Genomic DNA, 19,164 nt, shown 5'->3' on the forward strand with positions numbered 1-19,164 from the left:
AGCAGGCCTGAGAGGCCTTGCCCTTGTTAAGGGTGGACAGGTGTCAGGAGAACTGTGGGATTCCCCTGGTGGACTCTTGAAGATGCTCCTAAAGGAACCTTAGCTTTTCCTTGGATCCCAAAATGGAGAAAAAGCCTTGGAGTGATTTAGTCTGGCTCTTCCTGTGGTTGGTCATCTTTAAGAAGGGACAGTGGTCTTTGATTCTTTGCCTTGAAGAGAACACCTGCTAAGTTTTAAAAAATCGATCTTTTGCACTAGATAAGTGGTAACTTTGGTGAAGGGTAGGACAGTACGCAATACTGGGGAAGCCAGCACAACTTGTATAAGGAAAGCTCGTGGAAGCTCCATAGACACATCCAAACTCCCTGAGGGACTGAATTGCTGGGTGGAGGGCTGTGGGGACCATGGTCTCGGGGAACATCTAGCTCAATTGGCATAACACAGTTTATAAAGACAATGTTCTACATTCTACCTTGGTGAGTAGTGTCTGGGGTCTTAAAAGCCTGTGAGCAGCCACCGAAGATACTCCACTGGTCTCACGCCTTCGGGAGCAAGGGAGAATTAAGAGAACAGGATACAAGGAAAAGATTAGTCCAAAGGACTAATAATGGACCATAACTACCACAGCCTCCACCAGACTGAGTCCAGTACAACGAGATGGTGCCCAGCTACCACCACTGATTGCTCTGACAGGGATCACAACAGAGGGTCCCAGACAGAGCTGTAGAAAAATGTAGAACAAAATTCTAACACAAAAAAAGACCAGACTTACTGGCCTGACTGCAGAAACCCCGAGAGTAGTGCCCAGGGGCACCCTTTTAGCTCAGTAATGAAGTCACTCCTGAGGTTCACCATTCAGACAAAGGTTAGACAGCCCCATAAAACAAAACGAGACTAACGGGGCACAACAGTCCAGGGACAAGGACTAGAAGGCAGGAGGGGACAGGAAAGCTGTTAATAGGGAACCCAGGGCTGAGAAGGGACAGTGTTGACAGGTCATGGGGTTGTTAACCATTGTCATAAAACAATATGTGTACTGACTGTTTAATGAGAAACTATTTTCTGTAAACCTTCATCTATATTACACTAAAAATTAAAAAAAAAATTGATCTTTTTGGGTGAAGATGGGAAGAGAGACCATCTCTACCTTGGAGTACCTCGTGGACACGTTGCTCCACCCACTCCCTTGACGCTATTTCCCTCCATTCCTACTCTTGGCCCAGAGAGGAGTACAGTATGGCCTCATCCAGGAGCCCTTCCTGTCCTCTGTCCCAGATGTTAATTGAAACATGGTCTGGGGCCCATTGGATCATTTGTATTGGTTTTGTATTGTTATTTGACTTCTTGGAATTTTGTTTTATTTTTTTTATTGTACTTCAGGTGAAGGCTTACAGAACAAATAGTTTCTCATGAAACAGTAGTGTGCATATTGTTTTATGACATTGGTTAACAACCCCACAACATGTCAACACGCTCCCTTCTCAACCTTTTTTTTTTTTTTTTGGTGAAAATATACATAGCCAAAGATACACCATTTCAAAAATTTCTACATGCACGGTTCAGTGATATCGATCACGCTCTTCCAGTTGTGCTGCCATTCTCACTTTAGATGAAGGCTTACAGAACAAAATAGTTTCTCATTTAACAGTACACATGTTGCCCTATGACAATGGTTAACAACCTCACAACACATCAACGTTATCCTTACTCAACCTTGGGTTCCCTATCACCAGCTTTCCTGTCCCCTTCTGCCTTCTAGTCCTTGTCCCTGGACTGCTGTGCCTCATTAGTCCCATTTGGTTTTATGGGGCTGTCCACTCCCCGGCTGAATGGTGAACCTCGGGAATGACTTCACCACTGAGCTAAAAGGGTGTCTGGGGGCCATACTCTCGGGGTTTCTCCAGTCTCCTTTAGGCCAGTAAATCTGGTCTTTTTTTTGTGAGTTAGAATTTTGTTCTACATCCTCCTCCAGCTCTGTCCAGAACCCTCTGTTGTGATCCTGGTCAGAGCAGTCAGTGGTGGTAGCCGGGCACCATCTAGCTGTACTGGACTCAGTCTGGTGGAGGCCTTGGTAGCTGTGGACAATTAGTCCTTCGGACTAATCTTTTCCTTGTATCCTGTTCTCTTCATTCTCCCTTGCTCCCGAAGGGATGAAACCAGTGGAGTATCTTAGATGGCTGCTCACAGGCTTTTAAGACCCCAGACGCTACTCACCAAGGTAGAATGTAGAACACTGACTTCTTGGAATATTTTGTCTCTTATTTCTGCCTCTGGAAATTGCTGACCTCTGTGGTCCCAGGTAGGATGCTTGAGGTAGAAATTCCTTTGGTTCTTTTTATTGAACCTACTCAGGCTAGCATATCCGGGGAGATAGTGCCTGTGCAAACCCTGGTGCCCCTCGAAGCCCTTCAGCAATAAACTAGTGCATCTAGTCAGAGTGGACACCTCAGAACACATCACAACTGGTGTCCTTCCACATCTGCCCCTTATACATTCCCCAGCAACAGATCCTTCTGCCCTGGGCATGGTTCAGGGATCACAGGGGCCAGACCTGAGTTGAGTCCTGCCTCTACTACCTGCATGCATGCTGTGTGACCTTGGCCAGGTTGTCCAACCTGAGTCTGCTGCCCTCCCTATAAAATAAAAGCATCAACTACTTGGTAGGATTGTTGTGAAGATTAAATGAGCTAGCATATGTAAATATTGGTTTTGCAGTAATTTCTCTATCCTCCACTTTATTGCTTTCCTCTTCACAGCTCTTAGCCCTCTTTTTACATAGTTTTTCACAGCAGGCTGTCAAACACATCCTGTTCATGAATAAAGCTGTTGCTGTGGTAGTTCTACCATTATGCACACTCAAGCTTTAAGCTGTAATATAGCTTTAATAGTGGATTTGGAGGAACATATTTATGTGCAGCCTCTACGTGGTGACACCTTTATTGAATGTTTGGAGTAAGTGGCTTAAAAGGATGCTATTTTTGTTCTTAGCAGATTTGTCAGTGCTGTGTTTTTTCACTCTTTTCAGTACCACTGAAGGAGAAGAAACTCATGGATGTGAAAATAGGGGAGCTGCCCAGCTGGATACTGATGCGGGACTTCACACCAGGAGGCATTTTTGGAGCATTTCGGAGAGGTCAGAGCCTTACGGGAGCCTGTAAACAAAAGCAGATCTCTGGGTCTTAAGGTTTCTTCTTGCCATGAATTAATTTGGGCAGTAAAGGCCTTGTTGTCTCATGAACAAGTTTCTTGAGAAGAATGGCTCTCACCTCCTTCCTTTGAGGTCAGCAGGGAGAGCTTGTTAGCCTTTTAACTTCCTTTTTTTTCCTTTTTATTGTACTTCAGGTGAAGGTTTACAGAACAAATAGTTTCTCATGGAACAGTCAGTACACATATTTTTTTATGACATTGGTTAACAACCCCACGACATGTCAATTCTCTCCCTTCTTGACCTTTTTTTTTTGTTGGTGAAAATATACATAGCCAAAGATACACCATTTCAAAAATTTTCTACATGCACAGTTTAGTGACGTTGACTATGCTCTTCCAATTGTGTTGCTATTCTCACTTTAGATGAAGGTTTACAGAACAAAATAGTTTCTCATTGAACAGGTTGGACACATGTTGCCCTATGACAATGGTTAACAACCTCACATCAACACTGTCCTTACTCAACCTTGGCTTCCCTGTCACCAGCTTTCCTGTCCCCTTTTGCCTTCTAGCCCTTGTCCCTGGACTGCTATGCCTCATTAGTCCCATTTTATGGGGTTCTCCAATCCCTGGCTGAACGGTGAACCTCAGAAGTGACTTCACCACTGAGCTAAAAGGGTGTCTGGGGGCCATACTCTTGGGGTTTCTCCAGTCTCCTTAAATCTGGTCTTTTTTCTGTGTCCTTTAACTTCCATTTTTGATTGGCCCTGTCCAAGGCTGGCTTCAAGATAATTCAGCCAAGAAAATTTTTTCTGTTGCTTGGGATCAGTACTGCTGCCTCCTTCTTAAAAGAATTGTCTATGAGCATTTTTCCATCATAAAACTTCAGGAGGAAAGTGAGTTCAAAGTACAGTGGGCATCAGTTTATAACATGCTGCTGACCTCCCTGCCAGGCAAAACTTTCACAATCAATATTTGAAGCAGCCTATCCTTCAGGTCTGCAGTTACTTTAAAAGTGCATGATTGCTCAGATCTTTCCTCCATACCTGTCTTGTCATTCTCGGCACAAAGACCCAGCGCAGCCCACAGGGTCCGCGGGGTCCCAGCCTCCTCAGGGCCCCTCCATCTGTTTTCCCTTTCAATTCTGGCCACCCAGGCTATCTTTTAGTCTTTTATGTGCTGTGTTCCCCCCTGCCCAATGGCCTGTCCTCAAACTCTGCCCTTCTCCTTTAGGGAGGTGAATGGCCTGCCCACACAACTCCCTGCACTGCCCCTTCTGGCATCCTTCACTATAGCGTTTTGTGATCATTTCAGTCTTCCCCCACCAGGTTGTGAGCCCCCAAGGACAGGGAGTATGTTGTTTTCTCACCGTGGGTGCAGTGTCAGCACATGGCTAGGCACCCAGTGAAGAGCCTTCTCCCAGGAAGGCCAGGCTGACCCTGCTGGCCATGGCCAAGTGGCTCTTATTGTGTGTGGAGTCTCAGTCAGAATTAGGTTAAGGAGATCCCCAGGGCTGGAGGTGGAGGTGAGGCAGGATCAAAGGCCTGAACGATCAAGGTCATAGGGTAGGGGCAGAATCAAGGCGGGCCTAGCTTTGGAGCTGGTCCTGTGCTAGTGAGGACCCAGGCCCTACCTGGGGGCGTTTGTGCTTTTCCTTTATCAACCAGTGAGTGTAGGGTGAGTGGCTTAGAGGCAGCACAGACCTGGGTGGTCCCTGAATTTAAACCTGAGTTGACCTCGCACCGTGTGAAGCACGTGCACCACCAAAGCAGGGCAGTGACTGTCTCTTCTGTTTGCAGGTTATGACCGGTATTACAACAAGTACGTTAATGTGAAGAAGGGAAGCATCGCTGGGATTTCCATGGTGCTAGCAGCTTATGTGGTTTTCAACTACTGCCGTTCTTACAAGGAACTCAGTGAGTGCCTTTTGGATTGTCTTAACTTCAGTGGAGTGCCTGTAAGAGGGTGGCATTGGTTCACTGTTAGATTTGGCCATCCACCACTCACTGGTCAGCTGAGGGATCTAAAGGATGTTCCTTACCTATGCTCCCACCTGAAAGGACTGCAGGGACTGATCAGAACACAATACAACACATGGGATTTTATTTTAAGTGAGGACATTGTTGGGAAAGAGAGAATAAGATAAAGCTGAGGTAAAGGTAATACTTAGGAAGCATTCTCTAAGATCCTGTGGGCGCTGCTAAATGTTGGTGGAAATTTTGGCTTTAATCATCCTAGCAGCCAGTGTGAAGAAGGAAATAGGTTGAGTGGTGCAGTCCAGTGTCTGTACAGTGCTCTGGGAAAGCACAGCTGACCCTGGACCTGAGAGGAGTTTGGTGGAAGATGCCAGGAACGGTCAGTAGTGGCCTCTGACTGGGTTTGCAGGGCTGTTTCTGAGTGCCCAGCCCCCTGCTGGTCTGGATGCAGCATATGCTGTCTCTGAAGGACCAGCTGTTCATCTTCCTGAAAGGAAGAGGCTGTCCAGGTGGCAGATTAGCTCTGAGGTGCCTTCAGGTCTCCCGACTGAAGTTTTGGGTCATCTCCCCAAAGTAGTTCTCAGGATAGCTTTACATAATATAGCCTTCCCTGCCCGTCTTCTTGTGCTTACTATACCTTTTAAGAAACTTTTAATCTTCTTACTTTAGAACATGAGCGGTTACGTAAGTACCACTGAGAGGAAGCCAGTGGAGAGGACGCCATCTGCATTCCCGGCCATGGCCGCTTTTGCCCTGGCACCCCTTCCCCCTTGAGGAACAGTCTTTTCATGCCCTAATTAAAAATTAGTGTCCAATAAAAGATGACAGGTATGCGTGGTGTCTGACTGGGCCATTCTCCTGCACTCTAGGACTACCTGCGTTCTAGACTCCCAGAGGTGGCTGCCGACAGCCCAGAGCTTTGACTTCTGAGGCCTAGTGGTTTCCCACACTACTGCTTTGGGATCTTGTCCCAGCTCACTGGGCTGTCCAGCCAGTTTGAGGCTGAAGGGGAGGAGCCATGGCTGCTGGGGGGTGGGGTGTCACCCAGAGCTTCCCTGTCAGCGGTGCCTAGAGGTCTGTCCCTGCTTTCTGCCAGGAGTGTTTTGGGCATCTGGAGGCAATTTTTGCCTTTTACTGGTGGACACTTTTACAGGATAAACCAGAGGCCCTGTGTTCATAGGACCATCAGACCCCAGCTGGCTGCTGTGAGGCCCCAGCAGGGGAGGGGTGGAGTTGCCAATATACAGCTAAGCCTGAAGACAAGCCTTTTTGAGGATGGCCTGATGTCACCCACCCCCACCTTTCTGCATTACCTGGGGGCATCAGGGGCAGTGACCCAGCACTGTCTGGAGAGTCCCCAGGCCAGTGTTGCGCCCCGCCCAGGCTGCATTTAGTGGGGCCCTCCTGGTAAGGAAGCTTCACTTGCAGAAGCTCAGGTCAGGGGCGGGGGTGGTGGTGGTGGTAATGAGGTTAACAGACCTCCACATCAGCACCCCCTCTTCCTTACCCTTCTATTAAAGGTCTTCAGTAAAGTTCAAGTGGCAGGAAGGCCAGAACCTGCTTCTTGTTGAACATGTGGTCAGCACACAGACTACATGGAAGGGAGAGGGGGCTGTGCTGTATTTGAATAAACAGGGTCATCCAACATCTGAGATGAGGAAAGGTGACCTGCCTGGTGGCTCCTCTGAAGCCCAAGCTTTCAGACTTGACCTGGGTCCAGCTAGCAGTATCACTTTTCCTTCATGAAATGCACGTTTGTTGAAAGGGAACAGAAAAGCACCGACATCACAGCAACAGCATCAAGAGGCCTTGGCACAGAGTCCTTTAACAAACAAGACACGGCTTAAAAAACAAGCTTTAATCAAGCTTATAAAATTGTTCTTGTACTTGAACTTGGACAGGCCCACTTGCCCAGCAGGTTGCAGTTGACATTTCACATTTTCCAGGCCCAGAGGCAGGGTGGCCTCGTTCACACGCCAAGGGCACGCTGGACAGGGTGTGAGGTGGCACACCAGTGGGGTGGGTCATCTGGTTAAAAGATGGTCTTGCAGGTGTCCCAAGAGAAAATAAGCTCAGAGGAGACAGCTCAAACTTCAGAGCCCTGTACCCCTCAAGTGCTGCCACCTTGGGCCACCTCCTAATCACATTGATAGGCACAGCTTCTGAGTTCAGCAGGTCACAGAGGAAGTGGGCCTGCCCTGGCCTGGCCACAGCTTTGAATGATCTACCAGCCCCTAGGTCACCAAGAACTGGTGTTTAATGAGGCCCTGAGGGGATGGCCACCTTGCATCCAGACTGGTACAGCACAAACCCTTCCCCAGCCACAGCCTCCCTCCCCACGGGGCAGGTGTGCGGGGAGTCCCAGAGGAGGCATTAGCGCCTAGACAAACATGATGCCGGCCTAAGGCAGCCAATTGGAGCCCAAGTCCCTTTTTTAAAAAAAGAAAGAGATTACAGCAAAATGATAGGGAAACTAACAGCTGTAGCCCCTCGGAGGACACCCCCGCCGGGCCTGCCTGCCAGCTCTCACCAGGGCTGCACCGACACTGGCACAGAACAGTTAAACACACGTCCCCAAGGATGGCCTGAGGGTTGTCCCCAACAACAGGCCCCTCAGGCTGCTCTGAGGTGGCTCCAGCTGCTGTCACTGTCCACTGAGAAAGGCCAAGTGGCCTTTGGTGCATCTGTTGGCGTAGTGTCCTTTCTCACCACACTGGGAACAGCAAGAAGGGGGAGGAAGAAAAAACAACACCATTTTCAAATGTGTTTCCAGCTCCAGGAGCACTCATCAAGCAACAGGCTGGTGAGGGGGCTCTGACATTCTCAGTAGTGCACAATCTCTCCAACACGAGGAAGGAGAAGAAAGGTTCAGTGGGGCAGACACGGCAGCCAGCACCTTGCAGAGGGAAGCAAGGGACACCATCACCAGAAGGCCACCAGACAGCATGCACCCGGGAGCTCTTTCGGGCCGGGACCGTCTTAACCACTTGGTACCACACCTGCCCCATGTGGCCCGGCTCACTGAAGGGCTTCTAAAGTGGACGGCAGAATGAAAGAGGCAGCCTGTGGTACCGGCACTCCCCTGGCCTGTCCAGGGACCAAGCCCCTCTGCAGGGCAGGCCGGTCACTTACCTCTGCGGCAACAATCGTGACTCCCTGGCAGGATGAGATAGGGGAGGGACAACGCAAGAGAAGGTACCGGGCTCCTCCCCCCAAGCCTGGCAGCCACTGCTTTGCAACTGAGGGCAGGCTGCACCACACCTGTTCCCTCCTGGCTCATGCACACCTGCCTAAGCTACCCCTGGGGATAGGTTTGGATCACAGGAGCAGAAAAGTGATAGGACAGTGGTTAGACTTGGGTGAGTGAGCCCAGTAGAATCTCCCCAAAATTCTAGCACTGATTGCCTTGTCCAGGCCCTTGCCTAGCTTCTCTTCCTTCCCCATCACTCCTCAAAAAGATGGGAATTCTAAGAAAGGCAGTGAAGGGCAGCAACCTCAAGGCAGGTAGGGGTGCCAACGTCTGCACTGACCCCCGGGTCCCCTCGCAGTCCCTGCTTCCTCAGTGGAGTGAGCGAGGGGCTCTACTTGATGGCAGCCCAGAGCTCGCGCCTGTCCTGTTCCCTCTGCTCCACAGTCCCCGTTTTCAAATGTCTGATCTGTAGGTGTGACTTTTGGGTGGTCGAGTGACCTGTGTATCTGCCAATGGCCTTCTACTGATGTGATGACCCCAGGGAGGGACTCCAGGGTCGCTCACAGCATTCGGCATGTCCCTCAGCCTCCACAGCTGACCCTGGGGAATCCAGGGTTCCCTTGAGGTGTCTTTAATATCAACAATGTGAAGGGCCATGATAAGAGGTGTTCGGGTCCTCCCTCCCAGCTCTGCCTCTGTGAGGTGTCAGGACTTCGGAGAGCCTGCTTCACAGAGGAGGCCTGCTGAATACTCCTGGACGGGCAAAATGGCAGCCAAGCCGCCTCTTTCCTCCCGTACCTGAGAATGGAGTGGTAAGACAAGCAGACCCTGCACCTGCCTGCTCTCGCTTCTGCTTCCCCATTCCACCCCAGCTCTGCACTCTTCTCACCCTGTAGGGCTCGGGCTCAGAGACCTCCTGCGAGGCCTGCCCTAAAGCCATGTGCACTTTTACCATCAGTGTATTTAGGCACCTGCTCCCCTACCCCCAGAACACAAAGCCCTCCCAGGACAGAGCAGCCACCTTTCTCAGAAGAGCCACCCAGCGCAGGAGCTCAAGGACTATCTGAAGGGTTGAGGGGTTCCATCTCCCTCAAGGGCAAGTTCTATGAACATTTTCAGTATATGCCCTCGGACTCAGACCTACTTCTAGGCATCGATGCTAATGATGTCATCAGGTGAGTGCTCACAGTGATCTTAGTGTCAGTCAGCACTGTTAACCAGTAAAAAAAAAAAAGAAAAAAAAAACCTATGTTACATGTGTGGAGCCCTGGTGGCGTAGTGGTTAAGAGTTTGGGTGCTAACGAAAAGGCCGGCAGTTCGAATCTACCAGTTGCTCTTTGGAAACCCTATAAGGGCAGTTCTATCCTGTCCTACAGGGTCGCCATGAGTCAAAACTGACTCGACGGCAACGGGTTTGTTTTTTTGTTTTTTGTTTTTTTTTATTATTATACGTGTGTGTATGTGAATCAAAGTTTAGAAAAGCAGTTCTCCAAATGTGGTCTGGTGACCCCTGCTGCTGGGGTCCTTTAGGGATCTGCGTGTAAAGGGTACTAAAACCAAAAAACTTGAGAAATGAGCACATTCAAGTGGCTGTTCCAGGAAAGGTGGGAATAATACGAGGACGACACTTACTTTGCACCCTAAATACACATACCATCTAAAGTCTTTACAAAAAACATGTACTTAGTATTTCAAACCTAACAATTCCAAAATCCGAAGTCTTTGGGGGTTTAGTTCTGTTGTTGGTTGTTTCCGCTGACTCACTCATGAGTGTCTGTTCCCTTGTATGTTTTGTGATTTTTCATTATGAACTCACTCTGTGGAACTCTAGCTGGAGGAGTTCTGTGTGGCTTGGGCTGAGAATATATTCCTCAAGGAGCACTGGTTGTGCTATTTTAGATTAGAAATCTCAGGTCTATTTTAGATTAGAAATCTCAGTCTGTAGCTCTCCAGCCCTCACCAAGGGCGTGAATACAAGCCCAAGCTCACGTTAAGGGCCAGCTGGTGACTACAAACTCTGAAAGGACTTTTCCCCCTTTCCAGCCAGACCCAAGAATGAAAAAGGCAAGTTTTCTAGCAGGTGTTTCCAGCTCAACTCTTCCCTCCTGAAGTCCCACTGCATGTGGGGCAATGGTAACCCAATTCCCCCCAAGTGGGCCCAGACTGCCCTATACCCTTGGGCTCAATCCTGGGAGCTGAGGCTGCCTCTGAGGCAGCCAGGACTCAGGGATCACTCTCTTCCCCACCTCGTGCCTCCTAGCCTCCTAGCCTCCTAAAGATCTCCTTGCTTTCTTGCAAACTCCACTTAACAGTTTGCTTTTAGTTGTTTACCTTGCCTTGGTATATATCATGGTAGGAAGGTTTCCAGCCCACCTTTATCTTACCATCAGCAAAGGCAAAGATGATTTCCCGTTTTAAAATTCAACATCTGGGGAGTGAGGGCATGACCCCTGAGAGAGGAGCAGAGACCCCACCCTGACCCCAGCCCCGGGACTCACCTTGTAACAGGTGACCTGCTCCAGCGGCCGGGGTCCCCGGTTGCCTGCACTGCTGTTTTGACTCTGCATGACCCCGATGACCTGCGGGGCTCTCTGCTGATTGGGAGAAGAGTTCTGACTCGTTAACTGGATCAAGGAGGACGACCTTTGTAATGGCGGATTGTTACTTTGCTGGAAAGAGTCACACAACACGGTTTTACTGCGGAAAACGCGTGCACGCAGACTACCAATGGGGACGGGAGAAAAGGCAGACTTCTCCCGCCTGACCAGCAGGAAGAAGGGCTTCATCAACGGCCTCGCTCAGGAGAGCAGGCGGAAAAGCAGTATCTGGTGATGGCAGGAGCCGCTGCCCGAAAAACGCCATGCAGACAAACAAAAACGAAAAACAAAAGTGGAAAAGAAAACACCAAGGAGACGAGAGGAGGTCTCTGGGCAGGGGCGCGGGCGTGGTCAGGCCTTACTTTTGTTTCTGAGGTTCTAGCTTCAGGTCAGGATGAACGCTTGGTTCAGCCAGATGTTTAGCGGCCTACACGGCAAGCAACAGTCATAGAAAAACAGTTGGAGCCTGACACGCTGGCCTGGGCCTGGGGCTGAGGGCCCTCCGCTGGGAGCCATACGAGCAGGGGCAGGGCTCCTGGGCTGAGACTCAGAGGCTGGGTTACCTCCCAGCAAAGGGGGCTTCTGGCTCCGGGCCCATAGACACAGGAGCCCCAAGCTAGAGACTCTCTGGGTCATCACAGCTGCACCCACGCCAGAAGCTCCTGGCTTTCCTGACAAGTTCTGTTTGATTTCCACTACAGCCTCCTGAGGGTGGGTCCGTGAAGCTGTAAGCATGGCCGCATCCCCCGCTCTTCTCAGCCTCTAGCACTGAGGGAGGCCGGGTAGGCTTTGGGAACTGGCGCAGAGCCAGACAGATGAGGCCTCAAGATGGGTGAGTGGGGTTCCTCAAACCCTGCCTAGCATACCTTCCTGTGCCCCCGGCCCCAACTCCCATAACCAGACCCAACGCCCTTGGGTAGCTACCGCAGGTTACCATTAGTCCAGGCATTTCCCTCTCACATCATGCTGGAGACAGGCCAACTGCCTGGAGAGGAGCCCTTGTCGGGAAAACTGAAGCCGGCTAGTCCTGCAGCCCTTCTTTCCCAGCCCCCTCACAGCCCTGCACGCCCTGCTGTCAGGACCCTCCATGCAGGGGAGACAGCGGCATTGGCCAGAGAAACGGTCGGCCTCAGGTCTACTCCCAGATCTGCTACTGCCTAGCGGTGGCCACTCAGGCCAGCCCCTCCCTCTCAGAGTCCCAGTTTCCCATCCGTAAAGGGAGGGTTGGAGCAGGAACCAAGGGGAGCAGACGTCCCACCTCCACGCCAGGCAGCCCATCTCATACAGATGTTCACACTCGATCTGAGACCTGCCTGCTATTCCAGGTCTTGAAATTCTAGGACTTTCCAGACCAGAAGGGCAGAGAAGCCAAGTGGGAAGTTAGCCCCAGCAGACAGGCCTCACTCTAGAGGGAGATGCAAGCTGTGCTGCTCTGGACTTTTCTCCTGGGTTCCAGGTGCCCCTCTTCTCTCCCTTCCTCCCCCACCCATCTCACGAGGCCTGCAGCCTGGGTCTCAGGTGGCTGCACAGCAAGGCAGCACTGAGGGCCTGTCTGCTGGCCTGCACTCCTGATGCCGGCAACACATGGGCCCAAGGAGGGCCGGGCACGGTACCTTGGTTGGGGGCTGCGTCTGCTGTGGCAGTGGGGGCTGCTCTGTGGCTCCCATTGGCAGTTCAAACCGAGGGCTGGTCAACAGACAGACGGGGGGTGCAAAGAAGAGAAGGAGAAGGCGATGAGAGGAGACATGCCATGGGGTCTTCTAAGATTCTGGCGCTAGGGAATCACATCCAGCCCTACCCAAGCACAAAGCTGACCAGAACCACAGATATGGGTGGGGCTGGCACTCAGCTCTGCCCCGGGAAGCTGCGGGAACAGCAGGAAAACAGCTGATGTGCCTGAGTTCAAACTTAGCTCTGCCCAGAACAAGCTGTGAGCCATTGGGCAAGTGATGCTCACAGAATGAAGGAACGAGCCCATGGTGGCCTCAGAGACAACGAGCTGGCTACACACAGGGACTGTGTACAGGAGTCCCCCAACACACACCTTCCCTTAGGATCCAACTCAAGGTTGGCACCTTGTCTGACTCCTCAGAATCACTGGATGACAAGCTGCCCCGGAAACAGGGCTCTGTGCTCTTCATGGGGCAGGGCCAAGGCAGCGGCTCCAGCCACCTGCTCACAGTTGGTGAGGGCCTGGGGTCCCCGCAGACCAGAGAACTGTGCACCAGCTGCAGGCAGCAGTGGCACAGGGGGATGCAACGTGGGAAGTGGGGAAACTCGTCTGCATCCTAGGTCCCATCCCAGGCTGACCCCAGCCCACAACCACCACAAGGGACAGGCTGCACTGAGCTCAGAGGACAAGGTGATGGACACGGGGGATGGGTGTGCTGCGCCCCACCACCAGGCTTCTGAACAACAGACCCACATTTGAAGCCAGGGCCATCACGTCCCACCCTGCGGCCCTGGCCAGGTGGCCAAGTTCTGCATCTCAGTGCTCTCATGTGTGAAACCGGGTATTCTCTCTCATTCTCCCACACTTGTAAGAGTCACATGAACTACTGCAATGACAGCAGCAGGGCACAAGCTCAGTGCCAGTGACAGGAGGCCCTGAAACGTTAGTGCCTTGCACCTAGGGCGTGGGCTGTTGAGGTCCCCGAACTCCCTAAGTGATACACAAGCTATGTGAGTGGGAGTTTTTTCTGGGGCACAGGGGCCAGGACTTCACCAGATTCCCAGAGGGCCTGTGCCCCAATAAAAGTGGGGTGCCGTTCTACCAGCACCGCCTCTAGGATCAGGAGGTGGCCCCTCTCCCACTTCTTCCACCCAGGACCAAAGCCGGGAGCCTGGGAAGACGAGAGGGCAGCAGCAGGGCCGGGGGAGGGCGCCGGGGGTGTGCACATGCGTGTGCACTGGCTACTCACTGCATGAATTTACACGAGGGCCCCTCCGGGCAGAATCCCACAAGGTAATTCACACAGATGACTCTCCGCGTGTGCCGGTGTCTGCACAGGGGACCTGCAGAGCCGAATGCCTGGTCACATAGGCCATCCCCTCCCAGCGGGCATCCTCGTGCCCACTCTGCCACCAAAGCCCTGCCTGCCCGCCACCTGGGGTGCAGACAGCAAGTGGGTGGCACAACTGCAGCCTCTGCCTTGTGGTCACGGGGGACAGCGACAGGGCACTCAGTCTTCTTATCAAGAGTGCTGGCAAGAATGTGGCCCACAGAGCATCCTGGGGTGTGAACGCGCCTCCCCAGCCCCAGAATGCCCAATACCAGGCTCTGCTGCCACAGACGGGACAGTGAGGGACAATGGCCCGAGTGGACACCTGGCTACCTCAGAGTCACGTGGGCAGAAGGGGAGGGGCCTTCCCAAGGCCAGCCCACCTGACACCTACCATGCTTGCAGAAGCCGCGGTCATACCAAGGGCAGTCCTTGATCTTGGACTCGGGGTCGATGTGCAGGAAGGGGCACTCCTTGTTGCTGCACTCCCCTGCAGGAAAACACAGACAGGTGTCCACTGGGTGGTTAGGGCAGTGGGCGCCAGCCCCACCTTGGCCTCCCTGGGGCTGGGCACGGCAGAGTCAGGAAGAGCCAGGCGATCCTAGCATCTGATCCCAGCTTGGCCGGCCCAGGGGCCCTGGGCAGGAGCCGTTCTGGGCGTGTTTCCCAGGCTACCCGAGGGGCTGTCACAGTGCTTTCTTCGCAGGCAACAGGTTGTTGAGCACACACAACGACCGCCTGGCGTAGGACCTCCCCAAGTCGCTCCTCGCCCTGCGGAGCCGGGGTGTGGAGGCCTCAGAGCATAAACACACCAGTTGAGACAGGCCATTACTGCTCTGCCCTGACCGGCTCTTCATACCGATGACTGGGACAGGGAGAAGGTTTGAGGGACTCTACCTTTTAGGACAAAAGTGGAGACAACTTGGGAACGTGTACCTCTCAGGAGCAGTTGGCCCAGCTGGCCACCACCACCATCTCTCATTCAGCTACAGAAACTGTGGCCCGGGTACCCCTCTCTCATGTTAACACAGAAAATGTACATCGGATCACGTCACCCCCTGGTGAAAACCCACCGCAATTTAGATAAAATGCACACTCCTGAGGCCCACCAGCCCTGACGTGGTCCAGCCCCCCCGCCCCGTCTCATCCCCTGGCAGCCGCACTGGCTTCTCAGCTGCTCCATCAGGAGCCCTCTGCCAGTAAGGCCCCCAGCTGTCCCTCCACGATGGCCCCTTCTTGGTCTTCAGATCCAGCTCCAGCAGCACCTCCTCCGAGGCCCTCCCTGACCACTGTGCCTACAGGAGGCCCCATGCCTGTTGCCTCTTCACTGTTACTTCCTCAGGGCCCTTGTCACGAACGACACTCTTCTCTGTTCACTTGTTTCTCTAGATACCAGCTGCACCTCTTCCTGGGCCACAAGAGCCAAAGCTCCACGGGGCCAGTGCTGGTCTATCGTCTTCATCCCTACAGCTCAGGGCTGAGGGGGGCACAACACCCATCTGGGCCACATGCTCGTGTGCTGTGGGGGGTGCTGTGGGGAGTGCTGCCGATGGCACGTCTGCACCAGGGAGGCCCAGTAGGGTGGCATCACAGAGCCACTAGGGGCTGACCAGGACCCAGGGCTATCAGCCAGGAAGGAGAGGACAACTGGGCCCGCCTGCAGAGGTGCCCTCAAGATCCTGTCCAGGAGGGGACAGTGCAGATGTGCACTGATTGCCTGTGAAGGAGCCGCTGCCCGTTCCAGTGCTGCTGCAGGGGCATGGCAGCTCGGATGATGCTGGGGGGTGCTGGGAAGCTGGGTCCTATTTCTGTCTGTCTGTGCCCCAACTTCCTTCTCAGCGTATGCTGTCGTTACACAAGGCCATGATTATCATCAATAAGCCAGCAGGCCAAGCCTGTGGGGATGCTGAAATAATCAACATCTCCGCTGACAACGGTGCCGGCACTCTTCACGCGTCTAGACTCCCATGGGGTCCCCCGCACAGGGCCTGGGGCCTTGGCTATCCCTTGGAAACCTCCAATGCCAGCCCTCGAGCACATGCTGACCAACCGAGTCTCTTCCTAGGAACTACCGCAGAGCGGACGCCCAAACCCAAAAAAGCACACTGCCGTCCAGTCGATTCTGACTCACAGCAACCCTACAGGATGGAACAGAACTGCCCCACAGGGTTTCCAAGGATGTAAATCTTCACGGAAGCAGAGTGCCACATCTTTCTCCCACAGTGGGCTGATGGATTCAAACGCTGACCTTTTGGTTAGCAGCCAAGCACTTTAGCTACTGCGCCACCAGGGCTCTGAGTGGAGATCCAGGGGGCTCCAATTGCACCAGAAAGAACAACAGCTTGGCTGAGTCCAGGCCCAGCACCACCGCCTTCACCACACGCCCACTTCTCCACGCAGGCCATTCAGGACACTGCGGCGGGGACTGAGGTTGTCTGTTTCAAGGCAGGTGAAGGCAGCCCATGGATCATTATTCTCAAGGGCAGTTCAGGACTGTGAAGCTATTACTCAAAGTTATGGACTGAAATGTGTCCCCAGAAATCTGTGTAGAATTCCTACCCCCTGTACCTGTGTGACCCTGTTTGGAAATAGGGTTGTCTTTTGTTAATGAGGTCATACCAAAGTAGGGGGGATCCTAAACTTAATCACTTCTGAGTTATATAAAGACCAGAACAGGCAAAGACACGCACAGTAAGAGAGGACACGTAAGGATCGTCTGTGTACAAAGGAACATCAGCAGTCACCAGGAGCCAGAAGAGAGGCCCCAGGAGGGATCAACATGCCGAGACTCTGATGTGGACTTTCAGCCTCTAGAACTGGGAGAAAATACATTTCTGTTCTTTAAAGCTGCCCACTTGTCATATTTCTGTTATGGCAGCACCAGGTAACTAAAACATTCCCAGAGAGAAGGGACAAGCCAGGCTGGGGGGGCAGTGGGGAGAGGCTGATGAAGGGAGAAGGCCAACAGGAGCAGGCACAAGGCTCCAACCAGCTCCACTGCTTGCTGACTCCCTCCTCCCGTGACCCTCTTCAGCCTCAACCTCCCAAAGCACTTGAAGGTGCTCAAAGAACTAACGCACAACAAAGACGTGCGGGATTATGAGAGAGAACACAAACTCCCCATAACTAAAGGGCTGGCTTTGGGCTGAGGTGGGTAGGCACTGCCCAGATTTCTCATCTGGGGCTGGCTGGATGGGAGGAGGCAGACAGCGACAGCCCAAGGCTCTGGAGGCTAGGCGTGTGAGCAGAGGGAGGCCCCGGCCCTGGCATTTACCGAACTTGGAGTAGAAGTAGCACTCGGGCATCTTGGTCATGTCATACTCGTGCAGGAACTCGCACTGGTCGCCCTTCTTGCACAGCCCCCGCAGCCAGTGTTTGCATACGACCGTCTTCTCGCCGCTGATGTGGCGGAATGGGCACATGCCCCCTGCCGAGGAAGACGAAGTTTGAGGAGAGATGTGGCCCTGAATCCAGGGAGCTGAGGGTGTCCTCACCTCACGCCTCCCTGGACCACCTGGAAGCAGGAGGTGGAGCAGGTGACACTGGTTGAAGGCCACGTGACCTTAGAGCATTCATGGGCAAATAATTCTTAATTTTAATAGTTTAAAGAAAAAAAAAAGTTGCCATCGAGTCGATTCCGACTCATAGCAATTCTATAGGACAGAGTAAAACTGCCCCATAGGGCTTCCAAGGCTGTCAATCTTTACGGAAGCAGACTGCCACATCTTTCTCCCCCAGAGTGGCTGGTGGGTTTGAACTGCTGACCTTTCGGTTAGCAGCCGGGTGCTTAACCACTGTGCCACCAGGGCCCCCCTTTCAACAGCTATGCTTTTATTTTAATGCGGCTTGGAAAAATCTAACTGAAACATTATGATTTCACAGATACCACTGTAAGATGGAGGCATACAAGCCCAAGTGGGAGGGAAAGAGTGAGTTTATTCTTACATTTAATTAAACAGTATTTGCACTCACACTTGGACATGACAAACACTGTCAGGGTGGTAAAAGGATGACTGGGTTTGAGGACCAGCCCTAATGGAGGTGACGTAGAGGACAACTAGCAGAGGCCTGGACCCCAGGCTGGCACTGTCTCGTCACGGTGCCCACTTAGCCTCCAAGAATTAGATCAACTTCACAAGAAGTGCGACGTAACAAACTGTGGGAAGTCTGCCTTCTGTAACAGGACCTCAGTGAGTGGGACACAGCCATACTTGGGGAACGTGAGATTTCTAACAGGGTGGCCTGGCAGGGTTGCTGGGAAAGATCTAGAGCAGCCCTGTCCGAGAGAACTTTCTGCAGTGATGGAAATGTTCCATACCTGCACGGTCCAATATGGTAGCTGCTTGCTACATGTGACCCCTCAACACTTGAAATATGACTGGTCCAACCCAGGACCTGTACTTTCAATTGTATTTAATTGTAATTAATTTATATCTGAATAGCCACATGTGGCCAGTGGCTACTGTACTAGTTAACAGTCATCATGCTTGTGTTGAGGATGGCTGTACTTGTGTTAAGGTGGCTGGTCAGAAGGGTAGGGTTACAGAGCAGAGAGGTGGGAATGAGACCAGGAGCCCAGCAGGGGACTGATGTTCTGACCAGACAGTGTGATGCCAAACTGGTCCATACATCAACCTGGCAAGTCTATTGCTTCAGTGACAAATGACTCCGTTATAGAAGCTCTCCAAAATTATCCACTAAAACCATCCCTCGCTTGAATGCTGTGCTCCCTACTCAAAGCTTCTGATTAAAATTTAGTTTCCTGAATAAATCGTGCTATGGGGAGAAAAATGCCCAGACCTAGACGTGGCATGTGTGGTCCCATCCAGAGACACTTCTTTCGAGTTAGCGGACCACGGGGTTCATGCAGCTGCTGGGGCCTGGTGAGTGAGAACAAGGCCCATGGGACAGACTACTGTGGGGTTTTTGATGAGAGCCCACAAAGGACAATGGTTCTGTGTAGACACTGGAGTTAAAAAGGCCTGGGTTCAAATGCGGGCTCAGCCACTCACTAACGTTGTGATCTTGAGAAAGTGACTGAACGCCTCAGCGCTGGGGGCCTTGCTCCAGAGGAGGGCCAGCTCGCGGGCATGGGGGCAGTGAGGTGAGAAGCCAGCCTCAGCGCTGGGGACCTTGGTCCAGGGGAGGGCCAGCTCGCGGGCATGGGGGCAGTGAGGTGAGAAGCCAGCCTCGGCGCTGGGGGCCTTGGTCCAGGGGAGGGCCAGCTCACAGGCATGGGGGCAGTGAGGTGA

At 52.5% G+C, this 19,164-nt stretch overlaps 2 protein-coding genes across 5 annotated transcripts in view; one reads left to right on the top strand and one right to left on the bottom strand.

The window, feature by feature from the left end:
* PTCD1 (pentatricopeptide repeat domain 1) overlaps positions 1-19,164 on the top strand; it is a 42,061-nt gene that overhangs the window by 1,314 nt on the left and 21,583 nt on the right. Inside the window, exons 2-4 of one of the 2 annotated variants that reach the window (XM_004380799.2) lie at positions 3,026-3,133; positions 4,947-5,063; positions 5,793-5,971. In XM_004380799.2, coding sequence (XP_004380856.1) covers positions 3,026-3,133; positions 4,947-5,063; positions 5,793-5,821 — 254 coding nt within the window. In that variant the 3' untranslated portion in view covers positions 5,822-5,971. Of the gene's footprint in view, positions 1-3,025; positions 3,134-4,946; positions 5,064-5,792; positions 5,972-19,164 lie in introns of those variants that run through there. The other variant, XM_012556770.2, reaches the window with a different exon arrangement.
* Positions 6,611-19,164, bottom strand: part of CPSF4 (cleavage and polyadenylation specific factor 4) — a 17,366-nt gene continuing 4,812 nt past the window's right edge. The window contains exons 3-8 of one of the 3 annotated variants that reach the window (XM_023735328.1): positions 17,187-17,339; positions 14,307-14,402; positions 13,832-13,925; positions 12,524-12,596; positions 10,812-10,904; positions 6,611-7,836 (exon numbers count right to left, since the gene is read on the bottom strand). In XM_023735328.1, the coding sequence (XP_023591096.1) occupies positions 7,768-7,836; positions 10,812-10,904; positions 12,524-12,596; positions 13,832-13,925; positions 14,307-14,402; positions 17,187-17,339 (578 nt within the window). In that variant the 3' untranslated portion in view covers positions 6,611-7,767. Of the gene's footprint in view, positions 7,837-10,811; positions 10,983-12,523; positions 12,597-13,831; positions 13,926-14,306; positions 14,403-17,186; positions 17,340-19,164 lie in introns of all 3 variants that reach the window. The other 2 variants (XM_004380798.2, XM_004380797.2) reach the window with 2 other exon arrangements.

Source organism: Trichechus manatus, unplaced genomic scaffold, assembly GCF_000243295.1.
Source record: "Trichechus manatus latirostris isolate Lorelei unplaced genomic scaffold, TriManLat1.0 scaffold00077, whole genome shotgun sequence".
Taxonomy (NCBI): domain Eukaryota; kingdom Metazoa; phylum Chordata; class Mammalia; order Sirenia; family Trichechidae; genus Trichechus; species Trichechus manatus.